The sequence below is a fragment of the Aethalodelphis obliquidens genome, unplaced genomic scaffold (assembly GCF_003676395.1).
Source record: "Aethalodelphis obliquidens isolate GAN/ISIS:26980383/991018 unplaced genomic scaffold, ASM367639v1 scaffold8, whole genome shotgun sequence".
Classification (NCBI taxonomy): Eukaryota; Metazoa; Chordata; class Mammalia; order Artiodactyla; family Delphinidae; genus Aethalodelphis; species Aethalodelphis obliquidens.
In genome coordinates, this window is record NW_020837952.1 from 27,068,590 (window position 1) to 27,091,336 (window position 22,747).

The following is a 22,747-nucleotide window of genomic DNA, read 5'->3' on the forward strand; positions in this document are numbered from 1 at the left end:
TAAGGACGCGCAGTGAGAACAAATTGATTCAAGAAAAAAACAAACGAAATTCACCTCTAGGAGCACAAACTCTCCACGGGGATGCCTAGTTTCCAATTCTGTGTGACCGGGGGCAAATGACTTACTCCTTGAGCTTGGTTACCTTCTTTTAATAATGGGTCCACTTACAGTTGCCACAAAATTGTTGTAAGTCATAAACGAGTGAATACATGGAAAGGGTTGGGAAGAGTGCTTGGCAAATAGAAAATTCTTAATAATTGTTTGCTCCACACAGGCAACGCTGAGCAGTTTGGGTACAAAGCACATTAGGTGCCTGGTGGAAAGAAATCAGCTGAAAGGCAAGATAACTTCTATCTTCCACTTAAAGTTTATTTGTGCCCAAATCTTAAATCTGCACACAACTCAGTTTTAGCTTCAACCAGTGTGTGAACTTCTGGACTCTCTAGGCAAAGAAAATGGTACTATTGCTGCTGACCAGAACCTGTGGGACTTGGCTGAGAATTCCCAGATGAGAGTATCTACCCACTACTGTGTTTCAGAGGTAGCAATGTGCATGGTTTGGAATGTTTCCACCCACCTGGATGAGTCCTTTAGGAACTTAATTCTTTTATCTGGTGTAGCCCTGGGTACCTATTCATTTCAAAGGCAGCCACTTGTTAATAGTCCTAAATAAGGTACAGATGAATTTCCCACAGGCCTACTAAGCAGCCCGTTGGTATGAATGGGCCTGATTTTCGAGGGTGGATGGTGATGGTGGTGGTGGTAGTGTCTTTGTCTTAGAGATGACAGAACTTGGAAGAGAGGACTGCGGCGGGGATGTCTGTAGCAAACCTTGGTGACTGACACTCTCCCACCTCTGGTTTCTGGGACCTTCACTTTGGAGTACAGATTTCACCTGAAAAAGTTAATACTTCTCTGGCTCCTGCAGACAGGGATCTGCCTGCCAGGGTTGCTTTCGGAAAATAATTTTAGGAAAAAGTAATAGAAAAGAAAGCTCCCCCAGCCCCCAATACGTTCGGAGTCACAACAGTTACTGGACTGTATGACCCAAGATCAAGGTGAGAACTCTCTCTCCTCTTTGAATGAGGCTACAAGGCCTGACCCCAAACCTCAGAATACTTTACTTGTTTAGGCCTGAAGTAAGAGCTTTTCCCATGTATAAACAGCAAGTCCCCCACCAACCCCCCACAAGTGATTTGGTAGTGGGTTAAGTAAGGGTGGAGGAGGATTGACAAAAGCTGATTAATAGGTTCATTGTCACTTAAATGGCAGCCCTCCCCTCTCGCCTTCTAGCCACCAAAGTTTCAAAGACCCTGCTGTGATTGCTCTTCTGGAAGGCTTTTGTCGCCAAAGTGTGTGAAGTTTCTCGGATTGGAGGAGTTGGAAATTTTACACGAGCCAAGAAGGATTGCTGTGCTGGCAGCTGGGACGCATCTGTAACGGTGTTAGTTTGCCTGAAAGCAGAAAATTAGCGACCCCAAAGCCCTGCTTGGCTGTTTAGTCTGTAGAAACGACAGGGCGGAGCAGAAAGAGAGGGAGAAGGGAGACGCACCCCTGGAAAGAAGTTCGCCGTCTAAAACTGGGTTTCTTAGAATACAAATCTTAAGAGGCGCAGTCAGTGCGTATCTTCCGCCGGCTCAGGGCCCATCAAAGGTCTGGCGCAAAAGAGGAGGCGCTCGGCAAACATGCGCGTAAGCGGGAAAGAGAGGAAAGGAGGTGTGTTCCTGGCCACCTGGCCCTCCTGTGCCCACGCCTTTTGAATGAGCGTAGAGAGAGAACTCAGAGCGGGCTCTGTCTTGGGGAAAAGGAACCTTCCCCTCCTCACTTACCCCCTATAACACAGAGCCTACAAAATGGCAATATGATGAGAAACAAAACAGATTAAAACAGAAATCTAGATTCACTCCATTATTGAAAGTGCCACTTCAAGCTTTTAGCAACCGATATTTGGCCTACTGGCTGAAAAAATGCCTGACACAACTAAAGTTCATGAAAAAGAGAAACATCTGAAAATAAAGTGATCATGTCCCGGACTGGGAAGGCAGGTCCGCTTTTGGTGTCAGCTGAAGTAGGGAGTTCTATTTACTAATTATCTTTTTTGAATGTGACTGCAATCGTACAAAGTTGGATTTCCTTCGTTCCTTTTGTCTGTGACACCCTTTAAGTGTCCCTTGGTTTAGGTAATCTAGAGTGTGCAAGTAAGTGGGTTGCGGAGCCATCCATCACCCCCGCCCCAGCAGAAATGCAGTAAAACCATTAGCGTCAAAAGGGGCAGTAAACAGCAAGTTGTCTCTAGAGGAAAGGCGGAGGTTTGCCCAGACAGCCCCGGCGGGGGTTGCGGTGGGATATGCTAATAGTGCGGGGCCACTGGGGCCGGCCTCCCTTCCCCAAGAATATATAAAGAGCCTCAACCCCAGCGCGGCTGACCCAGGCCGTCAGGCGTCTGCCCTTGTTAATTACCGGAGAAACCGACCAGGGAGCTCCGCCCGGGACTCGCCTGCCCGCAGCGGCGCCAGGCTCCGGTTTCTCCCCTATCTCGCTGCTGCCCAGGTGCACCCCCTGCCTCTCCGCAGAAGATGGACATGATGGATGGCTGCCAGTTCTCGCCTTCTGAGTACTTCTACGATGGCTCCTGCATCCCGTCCCCCGAGGGCGAGTTCGGGGACGAGTTTGAGCCGCGAGTGGCTGCTTTCGGGGCGCACAAAGCAGACCTGCAGGGCTCAGACGAGGACGAGCACGTGCGAGCACCTACGGGCCACCACCAGGCCGGCCACTGCCTCATGTGGGCCTGCAAAGCATGCAAGAGGAAGTCCACCACCATGGATCGGAGGAAGGCGGCCACCATGCGTGAGCGGAGACGCCTGAAGAAGGTCAACCAGGCTTTCGAGACGCTCAAGCGGTGCACCACGACCAACCCCAACCAGAGGCTGCCCAAGGTGGAGATCCTCAGGAATGCCATCCGCTACATTGAGAGCCTGCAGGAGCTGCTGAGGGAACAGGTGGAAAACTACTACAGCCTGCCGGGGCAGAGCTGCTCTGAGCCCACCAGCCCCACCTCCAGCTGCTCTGACGGCATGGTAAGAGAGAGCTCTGCACCTACTAGGCCCTTCCAATCTTTTACAAAAACCTTTACAACTCATTTAGGCCAGGTGTAGCAACCAAACAGCCAGTAGTTATTGGTGGATAGTTGGGGGTGGGAATGGGGAGGCAGGTGCTGAAAGAGAAGAGAGGTGCCGCATTTAGACAGATGCCAGGAAACAGGTAGCTGCGGACCAGGAGTTTAGTTTGACTTCCTACCAAGTTCTAAGTGTACATCGTAGGAAGAGGCTGTCACGTGAGACAGGTGGCTGTGAATGATCAATCAGATGTTTTCTCTACAACTCGGTTTATTTCCAATATATACCACCAGTGGCCCCTGCCATACACTAACCTCTAAAGGCAACGGTGTGAGGCTTCCACTGTCCCGCAGTTTGTAACTTAAGAGAGAAATGCCCGCGTGGCCCAAGTCCCTGCTCTGCTGAGGCCTGGCTGGAAGATGTTGATGCATTCTTTACAGAGGGCGTTTGCGCCAACGCTGCCAGGTTTTAATGTGTTTTTGCCCTGGGAAAGTGCTCTCTCTCTGAATTAGTGTGGCTTCCTTCTACTCCAATCCATTTTGCATGGTTAACCCAATGCACATGGCTGCTGAATTCCACCCGCCCTCTTCCTTTTGCTGCCTTTCTCCTCTTCTCCAAGCACAGAGATTGACCTCAGTGCCCTTGCAATTTGGTGAGGCTAGCCCTTCCTAAATCAAGGCAATGAAGGTATTTGAGAGCGGTTTATGGAGCTGGTGGGCAAGCACTGCCTCACCCTAGGTCAGAGCATCTTTTGCCAAGACCTGAAAACAAATGTCTTCTTTTGTGTCTTTTATTATAGCCCGAATGTAACAGCCCTGTCTGGTCCAGAAAAAGCAGCAGTTTTGACAGCGTCTACTGTCCTGATGTACCAAATGGTAAGAATCGATGACTTCAGAGGAGTTTAAAAACCAGTTCAACTTCACAATTCAGCCTATCAAAGCAGAGTCTGTTCTTCCATGCGGTATTGGGAAGAGGATAGAATGGTATTTATGGCGTTTTGGGACAGAGCAAAATAAACACACATCTTCTGCTCAAAATCCCCCTAACAGATACATCCATGCACACACACAGACATAGGAGCTTTTGCTTGAAATATTACCCAGGTGCTTCTCCACTCCCCACCTTCATCTCCATGAATTGCTAGATATTTGTTGCAAATTTCTACATCAGGTTTTCTGTGACCACCTGACCTCTGGGTTTCAAAGGAGCTGACCTGCTGCTTAAGGGGCAACATGAGCAAGGATTTTATTTTAATGGTTTTCTCTTTGTATCCTTAGTATATGCCACGGATAAAAGCTCCTTATCCAGCTTGGACTGCTTATCCAGCATAGTGGATCGGATCACCAACTCAGAGCAACCTGGATTGCCTCTCCAGGACCCAGCATCTCTCTCCCCAGTTGCCAGCACCGATTCTCAGCCTGCAGCTCAAGGGGCCTCTAATTCCAGGCTCATCTATCATGTGCTATGAACTAAAAATCTAGTCTAGATCAGTTCTGCCAGGAGGGTCTATTACACAGGAGGAAAGAGGCCCAAAAAGTCCAAAAGCAAGACAACCTGTAAATAAACATTTCCTTTCAGTTGTAAATTTGTAAATATTATCTTGCCACTTCATAAGAAAGTGTATTTAACTAAAAAGTCACTATTGCAAGTAATACTTTCTTTTCTTCTTTTCCTTTGTCTTGCTTTGGATATATAGTTCCAGAGATACTATTTCTTACAGGGGGCAGTTCATCAAAGGTAGCTTGTTGCAATGCTTAACTTATATTTTTTATAAATATTGCTTATCAAAATATTACATCTGATGTTTAGAGCTTTATTTTTTTTCTTTAAAACTTTAGAATAGCTGTAAATCAGTTATAGGGAGTTTTATATATATTTAACTTTTTTGCTTGTCTCTTTAATCCTTTGATTATATTGTGTAAAATAAAAATATAACAATACTGCCTAATGCTATATATTTTGATCTTATAAGAAATGCATCTTTTTAATGTAAGCACAAAATAGTATTTTGTGGATGATTTCAAGATATAAGAGATTTTGGAAATTCCACCACAAATAAAATTGTTTAAATGAAGAAACATTTTGGTTTATGATTTTGGTGAAAGAACCCCCTAATGGGGTTGGCAGTCATTGATATGATATTTTTAAGGTGGGGCTGAAAATGCTGAAACAGTTGGTTTTGTAGATAAATCTGAATATTTATCATCTCATGGACTCACCTTAGGTCCTGTTGGTGTCACAGATGAAAATACCACATTTCTATTTCAAGCATACTTCAAGGGAGGCTACTAACTAAAATTTTTCTTTTATCTTAATGTTGCACCATATAATGTCAAACTATGTGTGTATGTGGGGGAAAGATAGAAGTTATTCAGGACAATAAAATATTTTTAAACAAAAAGAATGTACAACATTACATCATTTTAATATCTACAGTACATTAGAAATCATGAGTTAGGTCACATTTATCTACTTGCCTGAAAACATCTTGAAACATTAGTATATTAATATTGTCAATAAAATATTTAAAGGTATTGAGCGTTTTTTTGTATTATTAAAGTGCTGGCATAAGAAAATTTACAGAAACCATAGTAAAGTGAAGCAGACTGCAACTGCCCTCCTCCTTTTCACAGCCTTTTTGATTTTATTAATCATACGTTATGCTTCTGTGTTGTGTTGCGTGATGGACATGTGTCTTTTATTGTTAATCATTTAAATCTCCTTTAGAATGAATTGAGATGAAAACAGAACAAGTAAGTGGAAAATTAGGTAGCCAATCATTGGAATAATTCTCACAAGGTTACCACTGAGAGAGATAAAAAGGGAAGTATCCTTGAAGCATCTAAATTGGCTGTTCAGAGAGCAAATAAAGATAATGATCTTCTCTTCTAATTTATAAATTAGTTCAAAATTTCTAAGGGTTTGTAGTTACATATATTCACCAGCCAAAGCATATGGACTCTTTGCTGGAGCTTGGCAATTGTACTGTTCTTAGGAAGGTTTCCCCTTCTTTTCTTTTGCTTGTCCAGTCACCAGGCTTAAAAGAATAGATATTATTCCATAAAGGAAAGGAAAGAAGAGGGGGTGGGTTCAAAAAATATTGTAGCCACTGTCACTCTGTTAGCATCATGCCCTGATATGGGATGCTGACTTTACTACACAGGTATGTCTTTCTTTATCCATGATTTGACAGTGTGAGGATTTGAAGTGAAAAGAATTCAAGAGGGCATTATAAAGATTCACATATAATTTCAACTTTAGTTTGAGTGATTCACTTTTGTTAGACACTGTCTCCTTCTTCTACTTCTATGAAGAAGTGGGAAATTTGTTGTTGCTCTTAGTAGAATTAGAATAAAAAGAACTATCCAAAGATTGTTTTTTAAAGTTCAATTTTAAAACACATTACCGGGGCTTCCCTGGTGGCGCAGTGGTTGAGAATCTGCCTGCCAATGCAGCGGACACGGGTTCGAGCCCTAGTCCGGGAAGATCCCACATGCCGTGCAGCGACTGGGCCCGTGAGCCACAACTACTGAGCCTGCGCGTCTGGAGCCTGTGCTCCGCGGCAGGAGAGGCCGCGACAGTGAGAGGCCCGCGCACCGCGATGAAGAGTGGCCCCCACTTGCCACAACTAGAGAAAGCCCTCGCACAGAAACGAAGACCCAACACAGCCAAAAATAAATAAATTAATTAATTAAAAAAAAAACACATTACCATATTCTGTTCCATTTAATAAAAGTAAGCAGAGAATATAATGTAATTTTTAATTCGTGAATAAAAATTAATTTTATTTCCAAACTTCAGTTACTTCTATACTTGCAAATGTATTTGATATTCTCAGTTAATATTATAATGCCTCAAAGTATTTAGTTAAGAGTTTTTCAATGCTCTGGATGTAATACAGATGGTGATAAATGTATGATTTAATACAATACTCTTCATGACAGCTTGCTTGGCTTAATCTCATTTCCAATGGACTAACAGTGAAGGCTGGTGTCTAATCAGTAAACAGCTCGGCACAACACATCACATGCAGTCATATATACTTTTCTGCAAGGGCCTTTGGAACTTGGTTGCAGTAATCCAGACCCATTCCCTTCTCCAAGAAAGTAGGGTAGAAGAGGGGGAAAAGAGTGACACTGACAAAATAGTCAAGTAAGGACAGGATTTTGCCATCTCCAAAATCCCCTGGAGTGAACAAGTGGGCTGCCACTAAGCTTATATCAGACCCACCTCAGCTGGTGGAAAACATGCCCCTAACAGTCAAATTTATAGGAAAACATCCCCTTTCCCATCTGCAACCTGATGGCGAGGAGGTTCTCAGGAAAAAAGAGTCAAAAGAGACTCCTTTCTCCTCATGCCTGAGAAATGCAAGTTCACTGGGTTACAGAGGAAAATGTCATCAAGTGAGGTTATGGAAATTGGGAAGTACTATGTGGAAGCAAGTTGCTACATAAGTCAAGGTGTCTTGATTGCCCCTATTTTTTTTCTCGTTTGAAAAATACAAGTCAGATAAAATTACTGGCTATGTTATAGCCCTAAATTCTTCTTTAAGATGGCATTCCTACCAATACTTAATCTGACAGTGGTATTTCCTGAAATTCTCTCTTTGAGCTTACAACAGTTACTAGATTAAAGAAGTAATTTAATTCTCTGACTTTCAGAGGTGGTATTTCTGGGAATGATATTAGAGTATAGCTATTTGTAACTTTAGAAAATCCCTGCTCAAATGGCAAAGTACCCCTGAAAATGTCACCACTGAAAGTTCCCACGTTGTCACAAAAAGCACAGAACATGAAATTTATTTCTTTAACAGTTCTGATTAGATATTAGTTGACTAGTGATTTAATTGTTTAACATGGTACATTTGCTGAGCAAAGGATCTAGAATTTAATGCAAAGTCTAAACTGGGTCTAAAATTGCTAATGTATTGCTCTCTTTTTAATTTTACTTGCCACATTGTAAAATGGAGTCAATGATAGTTTAAGATAACATTATATAATAAATAGTTACCACTAAAATTGTTATAGTCTTAGAATCTTATAGAAATAATCCTTAGTAAAGGGAAAAACAAGCCAACTCTTATCTCCTTTTATGCTACTTAATTCACTTCATTACAGATTGAGTGAACACTAATGATAAACCAGCAACTAAAAATTGAGTTTGCATTATTATGCAAATAAAGAAGTAGAAGCTTAAGGAGTTTAATAATGTTCCCAAGAACACTCTGTTTGGGCTGGCTATTTGGGCCTTTCTACAGCACATATTCCAGGAGGCTCAGGTGGAAATCACAAGGTTCCTTATGATATAGCATGAAAAGTCCCAGAACATTGTGTCTATTGCATTATTCTGGTCAAGCAAGTTACTAAAGTCAATCCAGAATCACTGAGAAGCAAACTAAACTCCACTTTTCAGTGGAAGAAATAGTAATGAATCTGTGGCCATAGTTAATCTACCATAATGACTAGTATATACTTGCAGTCTCTATTTCTTTACCTTTCACTGATTCCACTGACCGTAATCAGGCTCTGCCTCTCTCACTATCCATGGTCATTACAACCTTCAAAACGGAGTGTTCCAGCCCTGGGCAAGCTTATCCTCCAGCCCTGATATCTTCCCTGATCTTCAGACCTGTATACCCAACTGATCTTTAGATTCCTATCATCTCTTGAATGTCTCAATGGTACCTCCAAGTAAACACATTCCAAGTTAGGTTCATGCTGTTCTGCCTCTCTCCCTACCTCTTAACCTGGCACCCTTTCAGTGTTGACTCTCTCAGTGAATGATATCACCAGTTATATAAACATGAAACTTGGGACATACTCCTGATACTTCAATCTCTCTTACCTCTTGTCTAATTCACTACAAAATCCTACAAATTTATTCTCCTTAAATACCTCTCAATCCAAACTATGGTTATCTGTATCCAGGAATATCATAAGACCTTCTTAACCTGTTCCCCCATAATTTCTCTGGGCCTCCCATTTCTGGAGACAGCATCCAAGTTTGTCTTTGGGGACTGTCCCTTTCCTCTTCTCAGGCCATGTGGTTCAGGTGGGACTGAGTGTACCTCCAGAAATGAGCCTGACCATGAGTGTGTCCTCTTCCTTGGCCACATGATTGTTTCATGGATGGGAGTGTGACCAAGTTGTTCAATAAGTGTCAGTCCTGGGATATTTGCTGGAACTGTAAGGAAAAAGTTCTCTTTCTGCTGAGGTTCTAATATAAGAGATTTTTTTACTCTAGGCTGCCAGCTGCCATGTCATCCCTGGGAGAGGAGATCCTGCCTAAAAATAAAGCCAACACAGTAGAAATCAGATCTGTGACACAGAGTGATATATCCCTGAAAATATCATTAAGTATCTGGATCCCCAAATGCCTGAATATCTGCTCTTGGCCATGCTTTACAAGTTTGGAGCCAACAAAGATCTTTTTCCTTAAACCAGTAATAGTGGGAACTTGGTTAACTGAAACAGAAAAATCTTGCATAATGCCATTCTTTGATCTTTCCTATTTATTGCAGCCAGAGCAATCATTTCAGAATATTCATCTCATCATGTCAATCACCCCATTTTCCCTCCCAGCTTATTGCACGTAGGGTATCGACAGAACAAGCCCCTTAATGTGACCGTCAAGCTTCTGCGTGTCTACCTCCTACCTACCTCTCTAGTAGTACGTCTTTCTGGTCAAGTCCTTGTTCTCTCCACTCCAGCTACATAAGAGACTTCTGTCAGTCACTACATTCCCTCTTACCAAAGGAGCTTTACACATTCTCTCTGTCTGCAATGCTCTTCCCTCCTCCACTTCCCCTAGTCCATTCCCACTCCTTTCAGACCTCAATTCAGGCATCAATTCTAAGGCAAGATTTTCTTGAACTCTTTCACAGTATCAAGTCCTCGTATCCTACGATTTCAAAATACCATATACCTCTTCTCTGTAGCATGTCTCAGAATTGCAATTGTGCATTAATTAGTGTGATGACTAACATTTGTTTCCTCCACCTCGAGAGCAAGGACCTGTCTTGCTCAACCCTGGACTATATGAGAATTGATATTGCTGAAGCTTTTGTTGTGGAGTGCACCCTTAATGTTCAAACTTTCTCATTCATAGAATTCCTTGACACTATTTTCTACTTTTCTCATAATTTTCTGTTTTATGTTAATTTCTTATACTGACCTCTCTTATTCTGGCCAATTTTCATATATTTATTTTTTAGGGTTCTGTTGTGTGTCCTCTTTTCTTTTTGGTCTACTGTGGACCTTTCCCACTTCCATAGCTTCAACTCCCACCTATCTCCTATGTAGAGATGTTTCTACTATTGCTTCAGTCTTACCTTTCCTAAGGAAAGCTGCCCCACATGCATCCTTTGATTGGCTTGGCTGGCCTTTTTAGTAACTGTTAATCAGTTAGGGATGGGTATCTGATGTGAGGGCAACCAATCAACAGACTGAACAACATTTATGAAATGCATAGCTTGATTTCAATATTGCATTGAGATAAACAGATTCTTATTATCATGAGTCAGACTAAAAAATAGAGAAATTAAATCACCATTTAATAGTGGGAACTAAATTGAAAGGTCATGATGTTGATGGGACTGGAGAGTTTATGAAAGGCCATACACAGGCTGAAATTATGGGAGAACATGAGTTAAGGTAAACCAAAAAGCCAATTGGTAGTGGGATAGAGTGGATTCAGAGGCAGAAGAGAACACAGCGCCCACTATTTGTAGTACATATAGGTCCCTGGATAAGAGTTGAAGTTGACCACTAATTTACCACTAATTGGCTGAGGGTACTTGGGTAAATTACTTAGATTCTCAGAAGCTGTTTTTTCACTTATAAATGTGGATAATAACAGAACAACTCACACGACTTTTTGTGAGAGTGGCATGACATAAGGCATAAAAAATGCTTAGCTTAGTGCCTAGTCCATAACACATACTCATACAATGATAATAAAAGAAAGTACAATGATTGAGATTTAGGATGAAGACTCATGAATGCTTGATGTGGGGATCTTTGGAATTATCTTGATTCCAAAGAAGTCCTCTTGGTTTAGTGACCATTGGCTCAAGTGATTCCCTTATTACTTTTCATGGGAGTCATATATGAGCTACCCTGAGTGGATCTGTAACTAAAAGAATCACAGTAAAACATTCTCCAAATATTAATCTGCAGATTTTTCTTCAGAAGGCCATTCATATACTCAGTGATCGATGGACTCTTTCCCCCTTGATGGCAATCTCAACATGGACAAAATTTGACTTGTCTTTTACTCCTACATGTCGTATTTCATTTCGTAGCACCACATGCATACGTATGCATGCCAAAAATTTTAGAATCATTTTTGATTCCTCCTTTTCCCTCAACAATTAATTTAGTTTGTCTGGATCATAACGCAAAAAGGAATTGTTAAAATAATAGTAGTAATAGCAGTAGAAACAATAGTGTATTTCCTCAATAAGCATAATTTTCCACACTGCAATTTATGAAATCAGTCTGAGTTTTATAGTTTTTGACTACATTCATGGAATAGGATGCCTTTTCTCCTCAAAAAAGTTGCAGATTGGACATCTTATAATCAATGAGATTTTAGGGTAAAGTAAATGTTGACTCTAAATGAAGTTTAAGAAGGGACATTTATTCATCACTTTCTTTTATATCAGAAACTGAGTTTTACATGCCTTATTGATGTTGATCATGAGTAGATAAAAATAATTACCTCCATTCATGGGGTGACTACTATGATACTGGAACAGTTTTTGAAGTCTGATATGCATAATATATAGCTAAGCATAAAAACAGCTCACGGAGTTGAGTATTACCCACTCCAGGCTACAGCTGAAGAAGGGCTTACACACAGTGGGGTAAATAACATGATTAATTTAAAAGCAGAGTTTCTGTAAACTCTTCTGTTACAGACCTATGAAGCAACTAGAGTTCAGTGAAAACCTGAGGCAAGGCGAGGCTCCTGAGCAAGTATTTAACTTAGATCTTGAAAATGGTGTTTTGGTATCCTGGTTGTTTGGAATGGAGAGCGAGTAAAGAGAACTAATTAAGAGGACACTGTAATAGCGCATGCATGAGGTGACATTTCCTTTAGCCCTTGCTGAGTTGTCCAGGCAAAGGGGGCTCTCAATGAAAGTTGTTGACTGATTGAACCACTGAGGTGGTGTCTGCATGATGCCAGACATCTGGATATAAAGACGAAAATCCAGTCATCCAGATGGTAAGGTTACATGATACAACACCATCAAACATTTAAAACTTTTAACTGATTGACTGCCTTTCTTACTTTACATCCAGATAAACAGCATTGAGTTAACTCAGCTTGAGCATGTACCAATTGCTATTCCTTGCTTTTTTTTAGGGAATGGTTAGGTTGCCATGCTGATGAATCACTAAAAGAGTAATGGTGGTATACTAGACAGGTGAACATGGAAATAAATGAGAACTAGCAAATAATGAAGAAAGTGAAAGCTTCATATGATCAGAGACGCATTTTACATACTATTTGTTGTGGTTGCCCTCTTTTTCATTCAAAGAATTTTCATTGGGTTGGGTGTCTCAAGCTTATAGCATTACAGTTCCCTAAGTAACTATTATTTTTTCACATCAAAGCTAACTCCTTGAAAATATTTCGCAGACAATTAAATGTTAACACTTTCCTTCTGCGCACAGTTAAAATGAGATATAAAAACGAAGCACTGTAATATCATATTTAGTTCACTAAAAGTAAATTATCCTCCTAAGTAACTCTATTGCATATAATAATGTATTTTTAAAATCCCAATTTTGATAAAATCATACTGCTGTAATTAAGTAATGATGGTAATAGAAACATACCTTTGTTCTTTAAAAAACTGTCTCCAAGTAAATATAACTTGAAAATAAGGATATTAATTTATCATTGAAGATAATGCCTTTTAATCGTATTCATTCTATGTCCAAATGCTAAGTTGACCAGTTGTAAGTGAAAGTTTGAGTAAAGCAACTGGTTAACTGGGTGTTTTGTGTGAATGATGATAAAGAGATTGATTGATATGGGGTTGGCCTTTTTTTCTTTCTTGAAGAAATTACTGATTTTTAAAGTTACTTTTTGAATCACTTGGGTGGCTTTACATTTTGTGAATAGGGATAATACTCTTTTGGAAGATAAGCTTTCTACACAGGAAAGTGACAAAAAATTGAGATGATTTCCTGAATAACGAAACCCACAACTCCACTGATTTAAGCTGTCAAAACTTTTTGGAAGGATTATGAGTTTGTGGCTAAAGAATACGAAAAGTACGTGGGTTTGTTTTGTTTTGTTTTGTTTTGTTTTGTTTTGCGCTGCATTATTAGTACCCTCAATGCAGAACTGTTCTATGTATCCCTATCACCTGGACTTGCTTCAGGCGTTTAAATGCTCATTAAATGTCTACATTCTTATATCAATCTGTATACTTGTGCAGAAACTCTACTGGAGGAATTCAAACTTCTTCCCATATCTAATTGTAGCTCAGAACAACTATCCTGCTTTAAGTGTTATAATCTCTTTCAGAAAGACAGGATATATGATATGAATAGTCTCATACAAATTTAGAACCAATTCAACATGAAGAAATGAGTATCTGCTACAAAGACAGCTCTTTACAGTCACAGGCTTAATAATAGAGCTAGAAATAATTGCATAAGAACAGTTTGCCAACATTTGAATGGCAGAAAGAAATTTTTATAAAGTTACATGAAGAATTTTGAAAGTCTCTCAGGCTTGCTATGCTGGATGGATAAATGTCTTTTATATTGACATACTGCCAACTCAAAGCATCTAAAAGCCTTTCAGAATTACATATAAACACAAATCATTTCACCCACCTCTGGGCTGGAATGTGACAGCTGGTTAAAGTAAGCATAGCAACACCACACAACAATGTCAAACAGGATGAATGGCTTAACCAATCAAAAATAGAGCATCAAAGTAAAACTGCTCAAATTAGACTTCTGGCCCGGCAGAAAGGTTAAATGTTCTGTACTGGTATAAAGTCTCTAGTGTACTTAATGACCACGAAAGTCATGTTAGTATAACCAACTGAATTCAAGATGTGATTCAACAGCTCAAGAGTTCTTTAGTACTATCACATGGAAACGTTTGTGGTTTTCTGATCCAACATAAAGAATGTAGAAAGCTATGTATATAGTACTTAAGGGAATGACCTGTGAAGTAAGAGTGACCTTGGTCAAGTCACCAGTTCCCAGCTTATAAGTTGATCAAACTACTTTCCCTCTCTGTGCTTTATTTTCCTCAGTCATAACAGAATTCTTAATACCCATTTCCACAAGATATTTTTAGGGTTAGTTATATGTATGTGTATCAAGCTCTGAAATCAATTCTTAGTACATAGAACACACACCATACATGGAGCAAATTATTTTGCCTATTAATGGTCAGCAAAATTCATACAAAATGTCAGGGAGGGGATTTTGAGAATTATTTCCTAATACACTAAATTATTCTTAACCTAGGGATCTGACAAGTTGTTGACCCAAGAGGTTGTTTGGTTTAACTTAAGACATTACAGCAGTAGTGACAGATTAAATACCATAGCTAGAAGTTATATTTAGGTGGAACTAGAGAAAGATAAGCATACTAATTATTTTTCCTTTTTTTTCTGCCTAGCAATAAATACTTAATCAAAATTCCAAGATGAATTGTTTCCAGCTCAGTTTGACAAACTCTAGAATGTTCAAACAGATACTACTGTTTAAATAGGAAGTTATATAATGCTGTAATATTAAAGTTATTTAAATAAATTACTTAAAATCATTGTTCCTTTTATTTTGGTTAATGTACAAGTTCTAATAAAATCTTATCTTCAACTCCAGAGACTGTATCTTCTCCATTCCATCTCTTTTCTAAACTTTGGCCTTCATTCTTTGAATGAAAAACTAAAGATATAACTTTAAAATGTTTTCACAATATAAATTAAATTCTGAAATATGAACAAATGTATGTGAACATATAATACAAAAGTGCTACAAAAACTAGTTCTTAACAATCCTTAGAGAAAAATATCTGAGTTCTATACTGAAATCATATACCAGTGATTGGTGTTAAGTGATCTACAGTCATATTACAACCATATGCTCTTCAATCTATCTAGGTTAATATGGCTATCTCACCATATGTGAGAATATCATTTTTAATCCTTACTCGAGTATGGTAGGCAAAATCATCCCTTCTAAAATCAATGTATAACAAAAGTAGAGCGGCAAGACTTAAAGCTCACTGAAACTAAAATACATAGGATTCTAATTATTAGTATAATCCTCTCCGGAGGTTAATTCCTAAAATCATGGCTATTAAGTTTCATGTGTTATATTTACTGTGGCACTTGGGAACATTGACAAAGGGTTGAGTATCTCCGGTATGCCCATCCTAGCTTTACTCACTGAGCCATATCACTTGCTGGTAAGCTATATAAAAGACTTCTATTTTTATGGGTGGTATTTTTTCAATTATTTTATGTATTAGCTCCCAGTAAATGTTCAGTCAAAAGTAATCACATTTTATAGAATTTTGCAAACTCCTCCACGCAGTACTTGTACTACATATTCCTATGTATTAATGCACAAAGAATGATGGTGTGTTTGGATGAGGGAACTATACATTTAATTGCTTCATTATTTTTTTCCTTTTGAGTTTTTTCCAAGTTTTCTAAATGGACACTTTAATAAAGAAAACAAAACAGTGCACAACTTATACAAACTCTTCTTATATAAACATTATCCAACCTGTAATTTCCTCTTTAGAGTTAGTTGACTTTTGAAAGCAGCCCTAATGTTTCATGTGCTGTTTGCACACGGATACATCTACTCTCATTAGATATGACCAAAAGAAGAAAGGGTTGGGATGGGTTGGGAGAGAAGGAAGGTGTATATGAGGGGTACTACCAGACTTACTAAAAACCCATTAAGCTCATACAGAACTCTGACAAAGGGCTTTGCAAACGCTAATTGGAGTATATGTCTTTCCCTACTGCCCCTGTGACCATTCAGACCACTCCCTAAAAAATTATCCCTCCCCACATATTATTTATACTCAAGACATCTGCTTTGAGAAAGACCATACTAATTTAAAGACACAGAAAAATAATGATTTCAATCTAAGAGCTCATCCCAAGTCTATTTCAGGGCCAAGAATAGGTGCTAATAATTACAACTCCAGTATCTCTGCTTCTCAATAATTAGCCTTTAAATGCAATTATTTGTTGTAGCTTACTGCAGTATAATAGCTTATGTTAATCCCTTTGCATAATTTGTATTAGTTTTTATAATTATAAGACAAGTCTCATTCCTATAGCCAATAGTTTAATCAACATTTAGATGTATGTTTATTACCAGTACATCCCTCGTATTTTTTACTTTCAGTAGACAGAGCCATCTCTCCCTGAAAAAAACAGGTGGTCAGAGTCATCTGGAGAATATCAGAAGTCCTAGGAAAATACTAGATTTTCTGAAGACTGGAAATGAGGGACTTGTAATTCTTTAATAATCCACAAAATAACATGAAGATGCATACTTTATGTTACTTTTCCTAACAGATTTACAGAAAATTTTCTAATAAAAATGATGGGCTGGCTATAAGTTGGTGATAAAGAAGAGAAGCTGAAAGAAGAAAATGTTTTCATGGGAACTTCCTGATGTAAAATATAGGGGATTATCAGGGATGAAATTGCATGGCTTCCATAGGAAATCTGACCAGAGGAGGGAAGAGACACAGAGGCACCTGGAACACATTTCTTTATTGTTCTTCTCCCCCTCCAAATCCCTTTCTAGGTTTTTGCTCTTGATTTTTGCTATAGTGGCATATACCATCATATTTCAAATATTCTCTCAGTGAATTATGAACCCCAAATAGCTGTGAGTAATGTCTGTAATGCTTGCCTTCTAAAGGACTTAAGCTGAGCTGCATAGTTTATAGCTGGTAAACTGGGAGTCAATCTTTCACTGCAGTGATGTATTCATTGCACTAAGAACTATTTCCATTGTAAATTAATTCTTGAAATGTTGGACCATAAATGTCATCAGCATCATTACCCAATCTGCTACCAGAAGCAGTGACTCAGTCAGTCTGCTGCAGGTGCTGGCTTCTAAAAGCAAGGTGCTCCAAACCAAACACATTAAACCATGACTCCGTTCTTAAGGGCAACTGCTTTCAAAGGCCTCTTTGCATTATGCTGCTTGCAAAGAGATTAATGGATGCCATTTCTGATATGCAACTGGCTTCAGGGTTTTTCTTTTGCTCTTTTAGAAGGAGGTAACTTTCAATGCCTCTTAACAAATATATTTCCCAAATGTTCCTCCTTTAGAAGGCTCCGCTAGTTCAATCAGAATTCACCCTCTTTATGCCTTTGTTTGGAATATATGGACTTAAAATATAACCAGTTGTCAGGTCTTTATTGAGTCATCAGTGTGCAGAGAACTTATGTGGAGGCATAAAAGAATCAGGCAATACAGGGCTGCCCGTGAGGAGCTTAGGTTTTTGTAGGGTGAGAAGCAACCCTACCATGATGAAAACCAGGCAACAAATAATGTATAAAGCCAATTTCAGGTATTAGTTACTCGGGGCCCTCATTGTACATTTTGCAGTGTTTACTAGGGAAAAAATGTTCTTGGAGAAACCAGAGTAACATGAAAGTTTACATTTTGGGCAGATTTTGTTGAATAGTACATCATTTGGAATATTAAACTGATTTCACAATTGCTATGCAGAGTAGACAGAATTTTAAAGGTAGTTTTCTTGTTTGTTTTTAGAAGATGTTCTTTCTTTTCAAACTGTTCAGGTTAATTCAGTGGAGTGTGCACAAAATCTAAAGCTCAGGATGCATCAATCTGGTGAAAAACCTTTTGTGCTGTCGAAGAAAACTGTTATTTCTTTAATCTTCTGATTTTGTAACCCAGGTAAGCACTAAAGAAGTGTTCTGTTCCTTTAAGAACTCGGTTGGAAAATGTTAAATACCCTTCACCTGAGAAAAAAAATGTGATTTAGAGAGAGGTCAGTGAATACATGGAAGTACTGGGAGGCGAGGTGGGGTGCCTGAAGAGGGGTAAATGTAAGTAAAGTGAAGAAAAAAGTCATTCATCTGAAAGCAAAAGTCTGATTGAATAATTCTAAATTGGTGTTCAATCAGTTTAAGTAATGAGTGGCCAATTGGAGTTCCTCAACTCCTGACATCTATTTATGTCTTACCTCCCAAAGGACTTTAATTCACTGCCTTGTTTTAATAACAGGTATTTACTGAGAATTTACCTAAGGACAGTCACTGCAATCATTCCTCTACATGCATTATTTTACAGGTTATGAAACCATGTGAGGTTAGATTAAGAACTTTACTCAAATGTTAGACTAGCATTCAAGCCCAAGATGTATGACAGAATCATTCTTTTTTCCTATAGTTAGATTATTCACATTCAAAAGAAGGCAGAGTAAACCTAATTATATCTCTGCTAAAGAATCTGCATTTTATCCTTTTTTTTTCCTTCCACCTTTCCCAGTTCTGACCTCTTCCTCTTTATCATCTCCATCCCATCTCATCAATTCTTAATTTTAAGGTCAACATAAATGCTATGTCAGTGCTACTTGAGCTGTGCACATCATCAATAAACACAGTAAAATAAGTTCAAAGGAAGAATTAGCTATTCTGGTCACTTTTTTCTAAGAGGTTAACACTATTCAAGTGTTAAAAAAAATTTTATGAGCCCTTCCAAAATAAACAAATTGTGGTACCTAATTTCAAGAGGCTTACAATCACTTGTGGAGGAAAGAAACAGACATTTTTTGCCTTTAAGCTTCAATCTGACTCTGACACTGATCTTCAAGCACTAGTTACTGAGCTCACTGATTAATGACATTGTAGGGAAAGGAAGCGCACAAGACCCTTTCATCACTCTATCAATCAAAAATATTTACTGAGATGTTTCTTAAAAATTCAAATGTAAATGATGAGAGGCAATTGGATATATATGTTTGAAGTTTAAAAAAAGGACTGGGATGGAAGTAAAACTTTCAGATTTTAAATTAGCTAAATATTCCTTGAAGTGATGAACATATTGGAAGGAGTGTAGAATGAAGAGAAGATGATTAAGAAGGATCCTTAAGACTGCCAATATTTAAATGAATCAGGGAAAGGAAGACAAATTGGTGAAGGAGGCTGGGAAAGTGCAGTCTGACAAGTCTGAGAAAATGAGTAAAGCGTTATATGGAAGCCAACGGTCCAAATATAATACATGCAGTTGCTGTTGTATGTTTAGTTTTGTGGCAATTAACAGTGTCAGTTGATCTTGATTTGATGGGGGAGTGAAGATGGGGTTATTTATTACCAAAGCTTGTGTTCCATAATGCCTTATAAAGTGGGTGGCAGGGGAGTGAGCAGCACAGGACTCTAAGAAAAAGAGTCAGACTTCTGGTTTCAGCTCTAACATGGAAAAACTTTGGAAATCATCCACCTGTCCTTTATTTGCATAGATGTGAGGCCTGTGTATAAAACTTAAATATTATACAAATTACTAGAGCCAATAAGAGTTCAGGCAGATGGCTAACTGTAAGATCAATATCTGAAAATTTCTTATTTCTTGGGAGAAATTTTTAAAACTTTATTGAAAAATATTCAGAAATATCTGAATAAAAAGAAAGGTATACTATATCCATAAATAGGGGAATGGGATATTTTACTCACGTCAATTTTCATCAAATTTAATCTTTAAATCCAGTATACTTTCATTGGGGAATATGATGAGATAACTCTAACATTTATGTTGAATGACCAGGATACAACTGAAGAAGCCAAAGGTGGGGTACTTGCTCCACCTAATATTAATATTTACTATAAAAGTTATAGTAATTAGGCAGTTTGATACTGATTCAGGGACCAATGGAGCAGTGGGGCAGAGGAAGAGGATAGAGAGCCCCCAAATAAACAGATCCACCCATATGTGGACACTTTATGAATTATAGTGGTGGTATTTGAAATTCAGTGGTGAAATTATGGCTCTTCAACAAACTGTGCCTGGACATTTTATTATCCTAAGAAGAAAAAAAGAGAGAGAGGAAGGGAAGGAGGGAGGAAAGGAGGGAGGGAGGGAGGAAGGAAGGAAGGAAGGGAGGGAGGGAGGGAGGGAGGGAGGGAGGAAGAAAGGAAGGAAGGAAGGGAGGGAGGGAGGGAGGGAGGGAGGGAGACTTTTAGGTAGAATGTAAATGTGAAAAGCAAAACTTTTAGAAGAACATATAGAAGAATATCTTTATGATGTTCAGGTGGATTTCTAACATAAGACACAGCACAAAACACAAAAAGAAAAAAATGATAAATTCTTCTACATTAATATTTTAAGTATTATTCATCAAAAAACGTAATAAAAAGTGAAAATATAAGCCACAAATAAGAAGGTTTTACAACACATCAACCAACAAAGGATTGTATCTAATATACATACATAATATATAGGTGTATATATGTATATTAAAATATTTAAATAAATAATGAAAAAGTTAAAAACTGGGCAAAATATATAACCCAGAAAATCATAAGAAAGGAAACTGGAAACCTGAATGGCCAATAAATATATAGAAATTCGCTCGACTTAATTTGTAATCAAGGAAATACAAAATGAAACTATAATTGGCTCTCATTTTATGCGTAGCAGATTGGCAAATGTTGAAAAAGCCGACAATCCCAGGTGTTGGGAAGGATGTGGAATAATGGGAGCTCTTAAATGCTGCTGGTGGGAGTGGAAATTAGAACAAATATTTGATAATCACTTGTCCCTTAACTAATAATTTTAATCATGTACATGGCTGTGACAAAACAATTTCATTCCTAAATATATAAACCCTAGGGCAGAAGTCGTCTGACTGAGTTACTTATATATCTCAAAGTATACAAAGACTTTCCAAGATATTTCAAAGGAAGAGGGTTTCAGGTACTCAATTCCCATATGCACACTTGCTTAAAATTGGTGTGCATGAGAACACATCTCAGCAAGTTGCTTATGTGTTCTTCTCCATCTCCCCTCTCAAACAATCTTTCTTCCATTTTATGAGTCAAACATAATCCTCTCGGGCTTCCCTGGTGGCGCAGTGGTTGAAAGTCCGCCTGCTGATGCAGGGGACGCGGGTTCGTGGCCCGGTCCTGGAGGATCCCACATGCCGCGGAGTGGCTGGGTCCGTGAGCCATGGCCGCTGAGCCTGCGCGTCCGGAGCCTGTGCTCCGCGACGCGAGAGGCCACGGCAGTGAGAGGCCCGCGTACCGAGGAAAAAAAAAAAAAAAAAAGATAATCCTCTCACCCATCCTGAACCTTACTAGGGTACATTGACCCCAGGTGCAAAAATCACCAGAATGCCAAACAATGGAACAAATTTAAATATTGGTGTATGTATTAGGAAGGTGAACGGCCATAATAACTAACATAGCCTTTTGATGACAAGTAGTTTCTAATCATTCCCTTTTACTTATTTAATGGAGGACCTAATCAAGGTATTTACTAATAGGTCATTAAAAATAGTGTTTTATTGTAGAGTCCTATGTGATTTTGACATATAACTCAGAAACAATTCAATGAACTAAATGACATTAGTTATTAGTCAGCTATCTTCTTCCGTTCATACTTACTTATGTGAATAAGATTTCTTAGTGCTTATTTTTATGAAAAAATGGATCTGAACCCTGTTTTACTTTAGCAATTAGTAACAGTCATTCTTCGATACATGAATTGACAAAGAGGACTGTCTCAAAAAATAAAGTATTTCATTAAGGAATATTTCCAATATAATTTTGCTTTTTATGTTTAAGAATTATCAAAACTAAACATTAGTTATTTTGATCAATTATGTATTACTACTAATTGTAAAATCACAACTTAATCCCAAAGAAATTTTTTAACACTTAGGATTTTATAGTCAGAGGAAGTTTCATTTTTTAAATTTAAATTTTATATCTATCTTTGTTGCAGGAAATTATAACAGTGAGATCAATAAAAGACCTTGAGTCATAAAAATTATAATGTATTAAGATCATATGGGCAAAATAAATAGAAGCACAAGTTTGAAAGAAAGGGATATGTTTGTTTTGTTTTTTGCGGTACGAGGGCCTCTCACTGTTGTGGCCTCTCCTGTTGCGGAGCACAGGCTCCGGACGCGCAGGCTCCGGACGCGCAGGCTCAGCGGCCATGGCTCACGGGCCCAGCCGCTCCGCGGCATGTGGGACCTTCCCGGACCGGGGCAGGAACCCGTGTCCCCTGCATTGACAAGTGGACTCTCAACCACTGTGCCACCAGGGAAGCCCAGGGATATGTTTTAAACTTAATGTATTTTGAGTGGAATAAAAATATGAAGTACAATGCAAAATATCAGATCATATTATATGTCGTAAGAGTATCATTTCTTTAAAATGCTATTTCAGTTACACGTGTGTGTGTACAACACGTGTGTAGGAATGTGTAGGTATCTATGTGTATAATGAATCATGATATGTAAAAATTATTTTCATGAGAGTGACAGCAAAGATCATCCCAACTCAGGTCATTCTGATGCAGCAAGCCACATAATCAGAAACAATAACCTAGGAGCAGTAAGGCTGAAAGAGTAAGACTTTAAGA

At 38.7% G+C, this 22,747-nt stretch overlaps 2 protein-coding genes across 2 annotated transcripts in view; one reads left to right on the top strand and one right to left on the bottom strand.

Moving 5' to 3' along the window:
* LIN7A (lin-7 cell polarity scaffold A) overlaps positions 1-22,747 on the bottom strand; it is a 378,990-nt gene that overhangs the window by 77,816 nt on the left and 278,427 nt on the right. The window lies entirely within an intron of this gene.
* On the top strand, positions 2,425-5,189 carry MYF5 (myogenic factor 5). Its single transcript, XM_027107113.1, has 3 exons — positions 2,425-3,077; positions 3,916-3,991; positions 4,394-5,189. Exons 1-3 carry the CDS (start codon positions 2,577-2,579, stop codon positions 4,582-4,584), a joined length of 768 nt encoding a protein of 255 aa, XP_026962914.1. The 5' UTR covers positions 2,425-2,576; the 3' UTR covers positions 4,585-5,189.